Source organism: Oncorhynchus keta, chromosome 34 (genome assembly GCF_023373465.1).
Source record: "Oncorhynchus keta strain PuntledgeMale-10-30-2019 chromosome 34, Oket_V2, whole genome shotgun sequence".
NCBI classification, from domain to species: domain Eukaryota; kingdom Metazoa; phylum Chordata; class Actinopteri; order Salmoniformes; family Salmonidae; genus Oncorhynchus; species Oncorhynchus keta.
Window position 1 is genome coordinate 54,048,225 of NC_068454.1, and position 17,726 is coordinate 54,065,950.

The 17,726-nt window shown below is 42.2% G+C and overlaps 1 protein-coding gene across 1 annotated transcript in view; it reads left to right on the forward strand.

The window, feature by feature from the left end:
* Positions 1-437: 437 nt before the first annotated feature.
* The window catches only part of LOC118367291 (eukaryotic translation initiation factor 3 subunit E), a 44,629-nt gene continuing 27,340 nt past the window's right edge, over positions 438-17,726 (forward strand). The window contains exons 1-5 of the mRNA XM_035750609.2: positions 438-600; positions 5,556-5,673; positions 5,962-6,079; positions 13,131-13,173; positions 15,572-15,676. Coding sequence (XP_035606502.2) covers positions 511-600; positions 5,556-5,673; positions 5,962-6,079; positions 13,131-13,173; positions 15,572-15,676 — 474 coding nt within the window. The 5' untranslated portion in view covers positions 438-510. The remainder of the gene's footprint in view (positions 601-5,555; positions 5,674-5,961; positions 6,080-13,130; positions 13,174-15,571; positions 15,677-17,726) is intronic.

A 17,726-nucleotide genomic window follows, 5' to 3' on the forward strand; every position in this document is an offset into this window, starting at 1 on the left:
CCATATTAACTAATTGGTTGCCAAAGGGACAACTTAATAATACTCTAATTGCAAAGTCTAATTAGAAGAAAATGTCTTCATGCACATGCCATTATCGGGAACAATAATAAAAATAATAAACTAAATTAGGACTGGAAAATTGTTAGACACTATTTGCACTTACACGCAAGGTACTTTATCAGTGTTGTACATTTGGTTTATTAGTTGAAGGCTACTCAATCCACTCATTTGTTGTATCTTGTCAACAAAACTGTCAAAGAAAAAAATAACATTTTGAATATGAATCTTGAACGATACAATGTGCCCCCAATTCGCTTTTTTGGAACAGCCAGTTAAAATAATGTACAGTATAATTAGACATGGTCATTATCGTTGTTATTAAAATAGTAGTTAATAATAGTTAATCATCAATATGGCCAATCCATGCAGGTACTGATGCTGAAAGTGACGCTGATTGGTCAAATGACGTAACACGTTCTCGCGTCTACTTCCTCCTCTCTCGTGGTGAAAATGGCGGAGTACGACCTCACCACCAAAATTGCCCATTTTTTGGACCGACATCTCGTCTTTCCTTTGCTGGAATTCCTTTCTGTCAAAGAGGTAAATGCGTGTGTTATGTTAAGTTGTACACACAATCTAAGTTTTCGGTAGAAGTGTGTAAATAACTCATGTAAATAATGTAAACGCCACGTGCGTGAAAGAGTCACCCATGAATTTTGGGCCTCGCTTGCTAGCAAGCTATATTGGTTATTTAGTAAACTCTATGTTGGTGTTAGTTTGCTGTATATTAACGTATTGTATGACCTTAACTTCAGCACACTTGCTAACGTTAGCTAATTAAAAAAAAAACAGGCTAACAATAGTTAGCTAACGTTAACCGGCACTGGCGGCTGCTGATAATTTAATTAAGCTAACGTTAGTTATCTGGCTAGCCTAGTGAACAAACATTTGCTACGTTCATTGAGCTTTTGTTTTTCAACATTACTATCTGCTGATCTTGGTAACATGACTTCTAGATGCTAGCGAGATCATCGTCTCAATGTATATAACTATAGTAGTGTGTCCTTGTCAACTAGGTAACGCGTTAACTGTTATTGTTAGTTAGCTAGCTAGAAAGGTTGATGACTAGTTGACTATAAACACTAGGTATGCATTTAAAGTAACGTTCCCACAAGGCAATACCATACATTCACGATGCCCAGATCTTACCCGTGACGTTGCACAACGATTGAAGTTAATAAAGGGCCATCCACACCAAGGTCCATAACTAAAAATTATACACAACTCGAAACCTTGGCGAGCATCCACACCAGCGGTAGGCTGGAAAATAGAACGAGTCAAAATTCACCCAAGGCTGAAAAATGGCAAAAGAACTTTGGCTAAGCTGGAACACCAGCGTGAGTCCATAGCAAATAAATGGAATCGAACGTTTTTGATTCGAGTGACGCTTAGAATCCCATTTAGCCTATGCCCTTTTTATTTTACCACCAGTCTGTTCTTAGGACTAAACTGAAAAAGAACTTGTGTAGAAAGTGAACATCAGCACCTCGATGGTGCCAAGTGTGATTTATGTCTGCATTGTTTATTTTATTGAACCTTTTGTTGGACTTGCCTAATTAAATAATCTTATTTAAAATGATGGCCTACCAAAGACAAAAGGCCTCCTGCGGGGTCTGGGATTTAAAAAAAAATATATATATTATATATATATGCCCTCCCACCTATCTGTTTCATGTCTCAGGTAGACCAAGTTATCTGGATAGAATGCAATATTTGACCAATATTTGCCGTAGTCTTTTTAAAATATATGTATGTATGTATATGACATGACTAAACACATCACAACAAGAGACAACACCACCATAGAGAGACCTGAGATGACAACATGGCAAGGCAGCAACTCATGACAACACAACATGGTAGCGGCACAAAATACGGTACAAACATTATTGGGCACAGACAACAGCACAAAGGGCAAGAAGGTAGAGACCACAACACATAACGAGGAAGTAAGAAAGACATGGCTATTTCTGTTCTAGCAATCAATGACTGCAGAGTACGGTGCCCAGCCTTACATAATTAGAAATGAGAGATTCTCGTGTTTAAAATGGTGTACAATTTGTAAAAATCAAAATATACACTTTGCGGGATATTTGCCTAAATAAACAGACATAACTATATTTCCCTTCAAGAAACAATGGGATGACCTCAGAGTTCCAGTGGTCCTTTTTTGTTTACATTTAAACTATACCTACATGGGCAGGTCTCATTGCCAACAATAGCAAAGCAGGCCTTGTGACGTAGAACAATAGGCTGGGAATAGAACGCTCGGAAGGCGAGTTGGTGCCACGGTGCTCAATAGAACTAATAGGAGCAGGCAGGGTGAAAAATGCCCTAAAATAAGGCCTGTTTTTTTTTTGTGATTGCTTCAAAGCTATGACATTTGTTAATATTATGAAACGCTGCACGCTGTAGGCCTTTTAATAAGGTGTTCACACCCTGACGCACTGGATGGTCTTGTATTTTTATTGTCCGTAGTGACAACTGCACATACTTCAATGTACATGTAATATAGAAACTCATATTTTAAATTTAGTAATTCAAAAATAAATGCTGTTTAGCCACTTGTGGTTTGCAAGTGAATTCCATTTTTCTAATGGTTGTCAATTTGTTTGGCTCTTTTTCGCTGTGCTCATGTCTGACCTGTGCGACAGTTCATTTGGACTAGGACTGTTTTACATTCAGCAAGAGCAAGCCCCCTTCACGCAAGGAAAAGGCTATTAGGCCTAGCATAAACAATAAAAAAAACATTTTTAAAATTAATAATCCTATAGCTTTTCCTGGGATTTCATGTGAAGGGGAATGGTGGAGAGGCTTGAATAGCCTACTGCGAGAGAGGCTAGAGATGTGTAGCCGAAGTAAGAAGCTAGATATTAGGCCATTCGTTAAATACGTAAATAGGCTTAAATATTTACCTGTCAAAGTGCAAGGGAAATAAAGTTGACCGACTAGGAAATGGCAGAACTGTGCATTTAAACAGTCCCGGACGCAACCTGGTTAAATGCACAGATCTGCCATTTCTTAGTCGGTTAACTTTATTTCACTTGCACTTTGACGGGTAAATATTTAAACCTATTTACTTAGCTAACGAATGGCCTAATATCTAGCTTATTACTTCGGCTACACATCTCAAGCCTCTCCACCATTCATTCTCGGACACTCAAAGCTCCACTATTGATTATGCCTACTTTTTTAGAAAATAAAATTATTCTACCTAGGCTACAACACAGTGGAATGTATTATCAAGTGAAGCCACAATTGTCTAGGGCTGTAAACTGCAATGATGTAGGCCAATTTGAATAACCGCTCAAACATACTGTTTTGAATAGTTAATTACAAAATAACTGCCTACAGCCAAGGCCTGATTATGCAACCATTTGGATCAGTTATGGGTTTGTTCTCCACAGTTTAAAGGAATACTTAATGTTTTTGGCAATGATGTCCTTTACCTACTTCCCCAGAGTCAGGTGAAATCATGGATATCATTTTTGGATTGAATGAAGTCTATGGGTATCTGCTAGCATGGTTCCTTCGTACTGGACAAAGAGACAATGGTTTTCACCAGCCAAAATCCCATAGTTGGAACTTAAAGGTCCAGAAATGTACGTCAGCAGGCCATCACTCACACTCTCTCCTTTCAAACTCCCCTATTCTACATTCAGTAAGCAAGAGCAAGCTGGAATCACTCCTAGATAGGCTAGTAGTAAATATGATGGTCAAATTAAGTATACTGCAATAGATTGTTGTCTAGCTTTTCAGGATGTATCGGAGTAAAGATGGGATTTCCTTTGGAAAATATGGCCTTCTGTTTGTCGCGGCTCATCGTTCTCCCAAGTTTTACTACAATTAATGTGTCCACAAATATGCTCACATGCTCAGATATTCAGGAAAGCTAATCCTGTGCCTTGCCTTAAATAAAGGTAAATTATCTATTCTCCGGGCAGCCTCGCGCAGCTAGAACTAAGAACACTTCAATAGAACATTTAAAAAAAATTGTTGTCATTGTTTTATCGTTGGGGAAAATCGCTCTGAAAGTGATCCAAACGATAGCTCTTGACATCAATCTCCGCTCTTTTTGTTGTTATTGTGTTGAACTCTTCTGTGAATTAGAATTATAACAAAAAATTATATAATTATGGTCCTTGGTGTGGACGGCTCTTAAGTTATCGTTTTTAGTCCAAGTATGGTGTATTTGGACTTGGAAGTCGGAAATCCGAAGTAGGGTTATTTTGTGATTTTTGTTTTCTGTGTTTCCCCTATATGACGTGCTATAATTTCAGTCCTTTTTTTCTTTTCGCGTCCTTGGATTTATTTGAATACTACCACCCACTGGCATGGCATTGATTTTATTAATCAGAAACACCTGCAAAGTTCTTACTCTTCGCAAGTTGCAACTGAGCAAAAATGCTTTTTGAAGTAGCAGACACATGACTGCCTAAGAGATGGAGCAAGCTAAAAAGGCGTGCAAACTTGTTGGGTAATTTATGCTGGTCTGTATGATTGAATTTTACAGCCCTGCTTCCAAGATGAATGGTTTTTACCGCTAAAGTATTGCTTCACCACATTGATTGGTGCAGCTTAACCACAAGTGTTTATTCTCAAATGAACAGGCACCTGCAAAATACAATTCAAGTAACATGTATCTGTTTTGTTGTGCTGTTACATATGTATTGGTGTTTCGTGTCCAATGCGCTCAAGGTGTTAGAGGTCATTTGCGATGTGCATCAGCAGTCATTGTCACCTAATCATTTCACTTCCCCCCTGTGAGAAACCATGTGATGACTTTGCTTTGCTGTACCGTAACCAACATACCCAGAGTCTCATCATGTGCGTTATAATGTTTTTTTTAAGTGTCTTGTGAATGATGCGAAGAGAATAATAATTGACGGTGAAGTCAAAGATACTGGTTTCCATCTGTGGCGAGGTTTTCAGCCTAGCCAGCTGGCTAATCTTTTGAATACAATATATTAAATAAATGAGCAACAGAATGTTGTAAGTCGCTCTGGATAAGAGCGTCTGGATAAGAGCGTCTGCTAAATGACTTAAATGTAAATGTTAGCTAGCTAGATAAGATTAGCAGGATGTCTAGTGAAGGTTAGCATGCTAGCTAGCTACAAGAGCAGTTGTCAGTTCTGTATTTGTTCATGTTTCTCCACTCCACGTGGAAATCACCACAACGCTATTTTCCAGCTCCAATTCGTGAATATGTACATGTATCTTGTATCATTCTTCGGCGGTGTAACCAAAACAAGCATTTAGGGCAGGAATTCTGTCAAAATGAGGGCGGCATTGCCCTCTGCTGGGCGACGTTAACAACCAGGCGTCCATTACAGCTAAACATGTTTTCTAACTTCGTTAGTCAGGTTAGAAGATGAACTCCTGACATCTGTCATTGTCAGCAGTTCTCTTAAACTGGGTCATCAAAGTTAAGGATTTGAAACTGTATATTCCAAAATAACCCAATTTCCCACATTTTTAACCATTTCCTCTTTCAGATCTACAATGAGAAAGAACTGCTTCATGGAAAATTGGATCTCCTTAGTGAGACCAACATGGTGGACTTTGCCATGGATGTACACAAAAACCTCTTCCCTGAGAAAGAGATCCCCGCCAGTAAGTAGACTGCACACTGCTTGGTCTACCTCCTAAATTTTTTGTTAAAGAAACCTGTACAGAGATATGGGTTACGCATTGTTTACACTTATTGATGGAACAATCACAAGATGGCGGCAGAACTGATTGCACACCATCCCCCCTTCACATTTTCCAGTCATGACTAATACAATCCTCACTGTCCCAAAAACTACTTTAAACAGTCATCTTTAATGTTTCATTTAATGGTATTTTCCTGGGTATTGCCTTGGTCAAAGCCTCTAATGTTTGCTCTATGTCCATGTGAAGCCCTAAAAGAGAAGAGGATCACTGTGGTGGCTCAGCTGAAGCAGCTGCAGGGTGAGACCGAGCCCATTGTGAAGATGTTTGAGGACCCAGAGACCACTAAACAGATGCAGTCAACCAGGTGAGTTAGAAGCTCCTGTCCCACCACTTGACTGATGGATGGTTTAGGTGTCATTTGCATTTTATAGATGATCCATCATTGCCTTTTTTTTCAATTCTTGAGGTCCCAGAGTAGTGTTCTCTGTCGGAAGATTCTCTAACTTTGCAGGCTTAAGGGATGAAGTTCAAGTGGCATTTAATTGAGATGATGGTAATAAAAAAACAAAAATGGTATGCCTACATTTTGCATACAAGTATTTCCCTAGTGACTTTAGGGTTACATCTTAAACTCAGACTCGGCAAACGCAGACGAGGAGACCGATGCACAATGCTGCGGTGAATGTTAAGAACATTTGGTCTCTGCTGACTTTGCCGTGATTAAAATAGTTTGGTTAAACTCGTGTCCTCGTTCTTTACTTGGCTTCTTGGCAGGAGTAAGTTCAGTTCATCAAAGGACACTTCTATTCCACTTGCCAATCTAGAATTATTTGTTAAAGGTTTGGGTTTAAAACATGTTTATCAAGTCAGGCATTTATACTGACCATTATGCCATAGTAATGGGAGTTTTGAAGCCTTGTGAATGTGACGTAACTTTTTGGAGTGCACTCTGTTTTACTGCTATTTTCTATTCAGATTTCCGTTTGAGTAATCTCTCTTCGTGGGCAGGATCATGTTTCTCTCTTGTTATACAGAGTTTTGATACCATTGGATTTGTAAAACAGTACAAGACATGTCCCGGATCACCAAAAAAACTCTTCACAAAACCAAAAGGGAAAGCCATTTTAGTGTACTGAGCAAATATCTGCTAAAGTTACTCTGGATGCGGTAGTGAGTTTTTGATGTAATCTTGAATTTATATAGTGGCTCATGCCTGACCGGAAATGGCAAAGAGGTTCAATATTTAGATCCCCTAGTCCTATCTTTTTGGGATAATACTGTGTGATAATATTTTGTGTTTGAGAGAGTGTCTTTTTTAGATGCATTTTATGCCATCATGCCTCATAGGCCTGCCCTCAACTTAATATCTCTAAGAAGCAAATCCAATATAGTTTAGGCCTAGCCAATAAATGCTTAAAATTGTCATTCACACTCTGGATTATTTTTGCAATGTTTCTGATCCATGTTCATAGGTTGAGGAAATTAAACAATTCTATTGATCTTGAGTTTCTCAACTTCCATAGCTTCTTTGCTCTTTTTGGTGCAGACGGTGGTGGTGGTGGTGGTGGTAGTAATGCAATGCTATCTACCTTTTTTTGAAGGGGTATTCAAGGTGCGATGTAGACCTTTACATTTGGATGTGTGGATTATCTTGCCGTTATTCCTGTGGGGACTGTTACTTGAAAGTCAGCTGTGGATGTGAGAACCTGGGGCAGGTCTTGGTGAAGGCTGTTTAGGTGACCATATTACCACCACACCAGTGGTCGTGAAGGCAGTCAAATTCCACCTGACTGCTTAGTCACGGTAGTTACGCTTTTCCATGTGCTGATTCTGCTGGTGGTCATTAGTAGTCTACCAAACTTGCTAATTGTCCGGTACTCGGCGATCTATTGCCCCTCTAATCACTCTTACATCAATGCAAATCTAATAAAACACTTAATGAGAGCTCATATTGGGCAACATTTCTTTAGGCTATGCAATTGCTTGAGGACAGTGATGGGCTCAATTAAAATAAAAAAGATTCCCATCAGCTTTCTGATGATCAGGCATGAAACAATGCATGCTTTCTTTTGGACTTTTTTCAAATCCTGGTCGCACACCTCATGTAGCTTAGCCCGTAGGCTTATGTTTTGATAAGGTTTTTATCATAACTAAAGTGGCCAAATAATTCAAAATGAAGCACATTAATATGCTTTACAACAGATGTAGAGCCTAACTGGCATACATATGCAGCGAGTGAGTTTCAAGGTGGGAGAGATCATTTTCACCATTAAAAATTAACTTAAAAAATAAATAAAAGCATTAAATGCGTAATCGCAGTTAGTCACTTGGTAATGTTGTTAATGGAACATTAGCGGTTATCGCCCACTTCATGACATTATTAAGTGCTTGTCCACTTGTTAATGAGACTGAAGTGTGTCGAGCCTACACAAAAAAACTAAGCAGAGCTCATACCGTTCATGCAACTTTTTCAAGTCATCAATAGTCGTGTCATGCAGCCTTGGAATGTATTAAAAATCCCTGTGTGCATCACAACTAAAGTTACAGAAATAACTCTTAAGCATGTAGGATTCTGTTTCTTTGTTAACCCGACTAGCTGCATGTGCGCACTCCCTTAAATTGTTTGCAGAAAATAATCCTTTATTTTTTTTCCTTTGTATTCCTCATACTATGAAATAATGCAGTGGAATTCACATTTACATTTTACATTTAAGTCATTTAGCAGACGCTCTTATCCAGAGCGACTTAAAAATTGGTGCATTCACCTTATTACATCCAGTGGAACAGCCACTTTACAATAGTGCATCTAAATCTTTTAAGGGGCGGGGGATGAGAAGGATTACTTTATCCTATCCTAGGTATTCCTTAAAGAGGTGGGGTTTCAGGTGTCTCCGGAAGGTGGTGATTGACTCCGCTGTCCTGGCGTCGTGAGGGAGTGTGTTCCACCATTGGGGAGCCAGAGCAGCGAACAGTTTTGACTGGGCTGAGCGGGAACTGTACTTCCTCAGTGTTAGGGAGGCGAGCAGGCCAGAGGTGGATGAACGCAGTGCCCTTGTTTGGGTGTAGGGCCTGATCAGAGCCTGGAGGTACTGAGGTGCCGTTCCCCTCACAGCTCCGTAGGCAAGCACCATGGTCTTGTAGCGGATGCAAGCTTCAACTGGAAGCCAGTGGAGAGAGCGGAGGAGCGGGGTGACGTGAGAGAACTTGGGAAGGTTGAACACCAGACGGGCTGCGGCGTTCTGGATGAGTTGTAGGGGTTTAATGACACAGGCAGGGAGCCCAGCCAACAGCGAGTTGCAGTAATCCAGACGGGAGATGACAAGTGCCTGGATTAGGACCTGCGCCGCTTCCTGTGTGAGGCAGGGTCGTACTCTGCGGATGTTGTAGAGCATGAACCTACAGGAACGGGCCACCGCCTTGATGTTAGTTGAGAACGACAGGGTGTTGTCCAGGATCACGCCAAGGTTCTTAGCGCTCTGGGAGGAGGACACAATGGAGTTGTCAACCGTGATGGCGAGATCATGGAACGGGCAGTCCTTCCCGGGAGGAAGAGCAGCTCCATCTTGCCGAGGTTCAGCTTGAGGTGGTGATCCGTAATCCACACTGATATGTCTGCCAGACATGCAGAGATGCGATTCGCCACCTGGTCATCAGAAGGGGGAAAGGAGAAGATTAATTGTGTGTCTGCATAGCAATGATAGGAGAGACCATGTGAGGTTATGACAGAGCCAAGTGACTTGGTGTATAGCGAGAATAGGAGAGGGTCTAGAACAGAGCCCTGGGGACACCAGTGGTGAGTGGTGAGGAGACAGATTCTCGCCACGCCACCTGGTAGGAGCGACCTGTCAGGTAGGACGCAATCCAAGCGTGGGCCGCGCCGGAGATGCCCAACTCGGAGAGGGTGGAGAGGAGGATCTGATGGTTCACAGTATCGAAGGCAGCCGATGGGTCTAGAAGGATGAGAGCAGAGGAGAGAGAGTTAGCTTTAGCAGTGCGGAGCGCCTCCGTGATACAGAGAAGAGCAGTCTCAGTTGAATGACTAGTCTTGAAACCTGACTGATTTGGATCAAGAAGGTCATTCTGAGAGAGCTAGCGGGAGAGCTGACCAAGGACGGCACGTTCAAGAGTTTTGGAGAGAAAAGAAAGAAGGGATACTGGTCTGTAGTTGTTGACATCGGAGGGATCGAGTGTAGGTTTTTTCAGAAGGGGTGCAACTCTCGCTCTCTTGAAGACGGAAGGGACGTAGCCAGCGGTCAGGGATGAGTTGATGAGCGAGGTGAGGTAAGGGAGAAGGTCTCCGGAAATGGTCTGGAGAAGAGAGGAGGGGATAGGGTCGAGCGGGCAGGTTGTTGGGCGGCCGGCCGTCACAAGACGCGATATTTCATCTGGAGAGAGAGGGGAGGAAGAGGTCAGAGCACAGGGTAGGGCAGTGTGAGCAGAACCAGCGGTGTCGTTTGACTTAGCAAACGAGGATCGGATGTCGTCGACCTTCTTTTCAAAATGGTTGACAAAGTCATCTGCAGAGAGGGAGGAGGGGGGGGAGGAGGATTCAGGAGGGAGGAGAAGGTGGCAAAGAGCTTCCTAGGGCAGATGCTTGGAATTTAGAGTGGTAGAAAGTGGCTTTAGCAGCAGAGACAGAGGAGGAAAATGTAGAGAGGAGGGAGTGAAAGGATGCCACAACCATATGGCATAGCCATATCTGTACCTAACATAAGGACAACTCAGAGTATGCTATTCTGTTCTTTTGAATTAGACCTCATTTTACACCTGTATAAATTAAATAATATATTGTGAAAATGGAGGCTATATTACATGTAATTATTCAACTTTTTAAATTGTAGATGTTCCAAAGGTCTGCATTAGTGGCTTGTAGGATGCTAAATCTATATGTTAATTTAGTCAATTACTGTGAGACCTGCAGTTACTTGCTTGACAATTACTGACTGACAATTTCATGACTGCCGCAGCCCTACTAAAGACTATGTAATCCACATGGAGAGATTGAGAACTTGGATTAATCACTGGGGACAGGTCAGGACTGTGATCCCGCAGTGCTCATCGGAGATGCATTCCTCTCTACAGGGAAGCTGGTCACCCAGGAGCTACCGAAGTCACTGTCCTCCATTAGTTTCTAGGCAGGAGATGGTGAGAACTGACAAAACTACATATATAGCGTACAGGGAGACATTTAAAGGTTTCCCGATTAACTGAAAAGAAAGCCAAGTGAAATGTTATCCCGGAGTCCACCGTTCATTCACATTGAGTCTAGTTCAGGTGTTTATCTTAACTTAGCAACTCGCATCAAGAAATTAACTGAGTGATTAGATCTGCAGTAATCACAGAATTCTCAACTTCTCCCATCGTTATATCGTCTCACTCATTTCCATTCTGGCTCTCTACACACGTGCATGCCTTGCACACAAGCTCTTGATTACTGAAATGACAGTCTCATTAAAAAAAAGATAAGTAAAACGTTTGTTGGCAAGCAATATTGCCTGCCAAAATCACAACAGATTTATCACAAATTCAGAATGGACTGACCGATTGGAGCCACCACCATGCTTCACCGTAGGGATGGTGCCAAGTTTCCTCCAGACATGATGCTCAGTGTTCAATCTTGGTTTCATCAGACCAGAGAATCTTGTTTCTCATGGTCTGAGTCATTTTTGTGCCTTTTGGCAAACTCCAAGCGGGCTGTCATGTCTTTTACTGAAGCGTGGCTTCCATCTGGGCACTCTACCAAAGGCCTGAAGTGCTACAGAGATGGTTGTCCTTCTGGAAAATTCTCCCATCTCCAGAGGAACTCTGGAGCTCTGTCAGTGACCATTGGGGTCTTGGTCACCTCCCAAATGTATTCAAATTGAAACAACTGCCTTGTTTACATTTGCAAAATTGTCTAAACCGATGTGGGCACCCCTTCAATTGAGTGGATTTGGTTAGTTCAGCCACACCTGTTGCTTACAGGTGTATAATATCGAGCACACACCCATGCAATCTCCATAGCCAAACATTGGCAGTAGAATGACCTTACAAAATAGCTCTGTGACTTTCAACGTGGCACCATCATAGGATGCCACCTTTCCAACAAGTCAGTTAGTCAAATTCCTGCCCTGCTGGACCTGCCCTGGTCAACTGTAAGTGCTTTTATTGTGAAATGGGAACATCTAGGAGCAACAACTGCTCAGTGGCAAAGTGGTAGGCTGCAGAAACTCACAGAACAGGACTGCCAATTGCTGAAGCATGTAAATATTGTTGGTCCTCGGTTGCAACACTCACTACAGAGTTCCAAACGTCCTCTGGAATTCAATACAATAACTGTTCGTCGGTAGCTTCTTGAGGGGTTTCAATGGCTGATCATCCGCACACAAGCCGGGTAAAGCTCTCAGCAATCTGACTGGAGCAGTGGAAATGTGTTCTCTGGAGTGATGAATCGCGCTTCACCATTAGGCAGTTTGACGGACGAATCTGGGTTTGGCGGAAGCCACAGAACACTACCTACCCGACTGGTGCCAACTGTAAAGTTAAGTGGAGGAAGTTTTATTTTATTTGATACTCCCATGGTTTAGGCCCCTTAGTTCCAGTGAAGGGAAATCTTAACACTACAGTAAATAATGGCTTTCTAGAAGAATCTGTGTTTCCAACTTCTGGCAAGGCCCTTTCCTGTGTCCGCACGACAAAGCTAGGCCCACACAGAAATGGTTTGTCGATTGGTGTGAAGAATTTGACTGGCCTGCACAGGGCACGGACCTTAACCCCATCAAACCTTTCGGATGAATTGGAAAGCCAACTGCGAACCTGGCCTATTCGCCCAACATCGGTGCCCGACCTCACTAATGCTCGTGGCTGAATGGAAGCAAGTCCCCGCAGAAATGTTCCAACATCTAGTGGAAAGCCTGCCCAGAAGAGTGGTGGCTGTTATAGTAGCAAAGGGGCGACAAACTCCATATATGCTTGTGACTTTGGAATGAGATGTTCGTCGAGCAGGCGTCCACTTACTTATGGTCATGTAGTGTGTTTTTTAAATATTTTTTTATGCCTCTATTTTGACATGAACATTTGAATGTAAAAAATAATAATATTTATTTGGCAAGTGACTAATCTAAGGCTGCAATTCTAGTTAAGTGAGATTGATACCCCCACCTAAATGTTGGACCTTGACAGTTTAATGGCGTCAGTGTTGAAGATGAATGTTGTAAACAGCCTGTAAATGTTCACACACAATAAAAGTACTTTTGCTGCCTGTCAGGGATCAGCTCAAACTGTTTTGAAAATTAAAGTCCCTTGATTTGCCTGGACTGCTACAGTCCAGAAATGGAAAAATTATACCTGAATGGCGCTCAACACTTAACCTGCATCCGCCAACTGGTTACTTTAACGAAACAAGGCCACTAACTGTGACTCTCTCACTCTTTCAGGGATGGACAGGCCCTTTTTAACTATCTGGCGGAGAAACACAGCGTAAGTTTGGACCACTTTGCTTATGTCTCAATTCTAAGCTGCATTTCCCATGACTCCTGTGTGAACCCGCTGTTTCGGGAATGGGGGGCCCAAACAGGGAGACGTAATGACTTCCCAAAACCGTAACTCATTTTTGGGGGTTTTACGGCTTGCAGAAAATTCTGTGGACATTTTACAGTCTGTGGTGAATTGTTAAGAATAGATGGAACAGCTCGGGACACATGGGTCTGGCCGCAAGAATGCCTGGGAGTCTATAATTGGTGTGACACTTCATACACCCCCCTCCCCTGGCATCCCTCTGACCTGCACCCTGTCCTCAGTGCACCTCCACAGCCCGTAGGCCACTCGGCTGTGGGAAAGGGCGGTCTCCCTCCGCATCTCAGCGGCTAGCAACCACTGCCTGTCAAAGCCACACTGCATCTGTGAGACTGGACTCGGTTTCCAAACTGACGTCAGCGCGTTGTGATATGTCAGGAGTTAGCAGGAGTATACCGTTTAGGGCTCCATTCAGAGAGATTCCACCCCCAAAATGGACAGTTATGGTTTTTACGGTTTCATTCACTAATCTCCCACCTTCTGTGCCCCCTATGGACATTTCCCAACATGCTGTTCCCCTACCACCTAACGGTCATTTATCATTACTACAGTTGTGTACTGAACATATAGAAACACAATATGCAACAATTGAAAATATTTTACTGAGTTAGTTAATTTACCGAAATAAGTACATTGAAATAAATAAATTGGGTCCTAATCTATGGATTTCATTGACTGGGAATACAGATATGCATCTGTTGGTCACAGATACCTTGAATATGGTAGGGGAGTGTTGTCCTACTCTTAATTTAGTGGCTGTGTGATGTTGCTGGATATTGGCTTGAACTGGAACACGTTTTACATTTCGTTCCAGAGCATCCCAAACATGCTCAATGGGTGATATGGGTGGATGTCATTTCCACCTTCCATTTCCAACTTCCAGGAATTGTGTACAGATTCTTGCAACACGGGGCTGTGCATTATCATGCTGAAACATGAGGTGATGGCAAAGTGACAGGCATGATAATGGGCCTCAGGATCTCGTCACAGTATCTCTGTGCATTGAAATTGCTATTGATCGAATGCAATTGTTGTCCGTAGCTTATCCCTGCCCATACCATAACACCACCGCAAACATGGGGCACAATGTTGACATCAGCAAACCGCTCGCCCACATGATGCCATGCATGTGGTCTGTGGTTGAGGCCAGTTGGACGACCTGACGAATCAAATCAATTTGTCACATATGCTGAATACATCAGGTGCAGACCTTAGTTAAAAGCTTACTTAAGTCATGGTTACACTACCAATGGCTCACATTCTTGACATGAATGGTAATTTCCTTCTATGGATTATGGTTGAGGTTGTCAGTCAGCGTTTTGCAATTGTCAAAATACGACCACGCGACAAACTTAGTTTGGGAAGCAAATGCTGTCCATTACTAAATGTGTAAATTTATAGGCAACTTTTTTGACACAGCATTTTTTAAATAAAATATTTAATCAGGTTTGTCCCTCAAATGATGGGGCTGATGACTCTTTGTGAGAGGGAGTGTATCTGATTTCATTGTTCCTCAATTGGTGGCTCAGACAATAGATTGAGGATAAATGGACTTGGCTTTGCGTTAGCCTCCCCCCGGAGCAGTTTAGTTCTGAAGGTGTTGTACTCAGAAATTTACTTGGCTTAAAGGTGAGCCACTTTTGTGGTACCAGTTATCCCAAGTGGAAGTCAGACCAAAGTTGACTCATCTTATTCGTAGTATAGGGCTCAGGTCTGTTGTTGAAGGCTTTTCCCGAATAGCCACAGGTGACAACTTACATTTCAAAGTAAATAGGCCTACATGTGGTAGTGCAGCATTCTGTATGGGATGTTGACATGGAGCTACGTGTATATACAATTCCACACTTAAATTGCTCAAGGGCACATCAGCAGGTTAAAGGTATCTAGGATGATACCAGTAAACCTCTGGTTGACCGCGCACTCCTCACCGTATTTTCCCATCTGAGCAGGGATTCGAACCGGCAACCCTCCCACTTCTGTAACTGGTCTAGGCAGAAGCTAATGGGGATCCATAATAAATACAGATACAAACTGCTAGGCTACCTGCTGACCCCATTGATCAGTGATGGTAATCAAACAGAATGGGCTCTGAAATCCTAGATTATTCTAGAATTGCCCTCCTTACTCCAGCCACTCTGGCGTGGTCTGGCATTGACTGGATATAACATCATGGCTCTTATCTAGGACCATAATCTCACATGAGGCGTGCGAGAAAGCTGACAATATAGTCATCAAATAAACAATTGCTTGTGTCTATGCTCTGAATAGAGCAACACCATTGATCAGCCTTTTTCTCTTCCAGTTCCGTCAGGAGTACCTGGACACTCTGTACAGATATGCCAAATTCCAGTATGAGTGTGGAAACTACTCTGGGGCTGCCGAGTACCTCTACTTCTTCCGTGTCCTGGTAAGTCAAGTTGCCCTCATTTCAGTGTACTCTTATCAAATATCAAACTGGCAACCTTGTATACAAGATGTTCACAGCAAGTTAATAGATCTAGAGACTTTATTTGATTTAGATTATGGATTTGTACCCTTGTAACTTCATCAGTAGTTTTCTGAATGAAAACTGGACCACTCAAAAGTTGACACTATTGGGCAGTGCTTTATATTAGCAAGCTCTTTAAGGGCAAACAGTTAGATGATGATTGAAGCTTCATTAAGAAGTATTAGTTTCTCAGGAACGACTCCCATTTTGTGCGTTAATCACTGTCATTATATGATTTTTCCAGCACCGCACAGTGCCAAACCCCATCAATTATGACCAGTGTACATCCACTTACCATGGCATTTTTTAGAATTAGACACTTCGTTGATGTATACTTTTTTGGCTCAATGCATTTTGTTATGAAAAATGGATTTTCCTACTTCACTGCTCGGTTGTTTGGCCAGGGTTCTTTAATTCTTCAAGGGGCTAGCACAAGAGGAAGGAACACCCTCAGTAATTGCATGTGAAAAGCTTCCGTCATTCGCTCCATTCAATTCTCTACATATCTTCAGTATTCGGATGAGCTGATATTGAAGGACAAGGGTAGGACTAAATAAATAAATGTTTTACTGTGCCAAGTGTTCAGCAGCAGACTTCATAATCTGTCTTTAGTCATCTCGGGGGGGGGGGGCTGCTCCGGTGGACGACGTATTGATTTGAAGCCAGATATCACCTTGTCAGGCATCAGAGTGCTTATGAGTTACGTAACATGTTCTGGTGGTCTTAGAGACAGTCATATGCACTCAAATAAAGAATCGACTGTCACTGAGCGAACAGGTTTACTAAACAAAGAACTAGCCAAACACTTAGGCTATACATTTGCAAAGTCCACTCATTTACTCCTATCTTGTTTGAATTAATCAAATTAGGGATGTACGTTATAAGTTTTGTAGCCAATTTAGTTCCACTAAATTATGCAATTTAACGGACTGAGCTTGACCGTTCAAATATATTTTCGGTTAACCCATTAACATCCCTAGTTTTGAATGTTGCACATTATTCCATTGCGTTTCTCGGCATGTACGGCTAAAATTTGAGTCATGGAGGGCTTGGATTAAATCATTTTCAGCAGCAGTGAAATACTTTGGAAATCAGATAATAGCAAAGAGGGTTGGGGCGGGGGGTAATTACAGTTCACTGAAAGTACTGGCAGTATTCTCGTTACACATGCGTACTTCTTATTTCCTCTATAAACAAAGGGATCATTGCTCTTGTGTTTGTGGCTTCTCTCCCGCTGCCCTCAGAAATCAGTGAAAGATGAACTACACAGAATGGCCAAGGTGCAGTTGGACTGTGTGCACTGCTGTATATAGAGTTGGAAGCCTCTTAGGCCTAGAGGGGTGGTAACCTGACTGAGAGGGAAGGCTAGAAAAGTGTTTTGTGTCACAATAGAGTGGTGTAACACTAGATAAGTCCTGGGAATGGACAGCCTGTGACCTCAGTGGAAGGTGCCACCAGATCTTCAGTGCTGCCTTTTTTTTTGTTAGTCACTCTCCAGGACCAGCGGCTTGTAAGGTGGGTCTGAATGCTTGGCTGACCTTTGGTGCTATCGTTGACTTTAACGAGTTCAGTCTTCAGAAAGCCTCGGCGTCAAACCTCATTTCCAAACAAAAATCATCTGTTGGCCAATGAGGTTAATTTGTACTGTAGTAGCACCAGACCCCAGTAAGTGCTTTTGGTTTGAGGTGTGTTTATTTTTCTATGGTCTGACCATGCACCACATCTACTATTGTGTGCCTCCTTTCAGAAGCCTGTGTTTCTTTTTGGGAAAGTTGTTTGCAAATGTGATTAACAAACGCGCCTATGTTTTTGGTGGTAGATTTCGCCATTGTTACTCAAAAGCCACTGTTTACTATTTCATCTCTACTATCAGTGTCCTGTAATTCCTCCCACCAAACAAGCACAACCAGTGTTTCCCAAGTCTTATTCAATTGTTTTAGTTTTGTTAGCATATGTCCTCTTTTGAGCT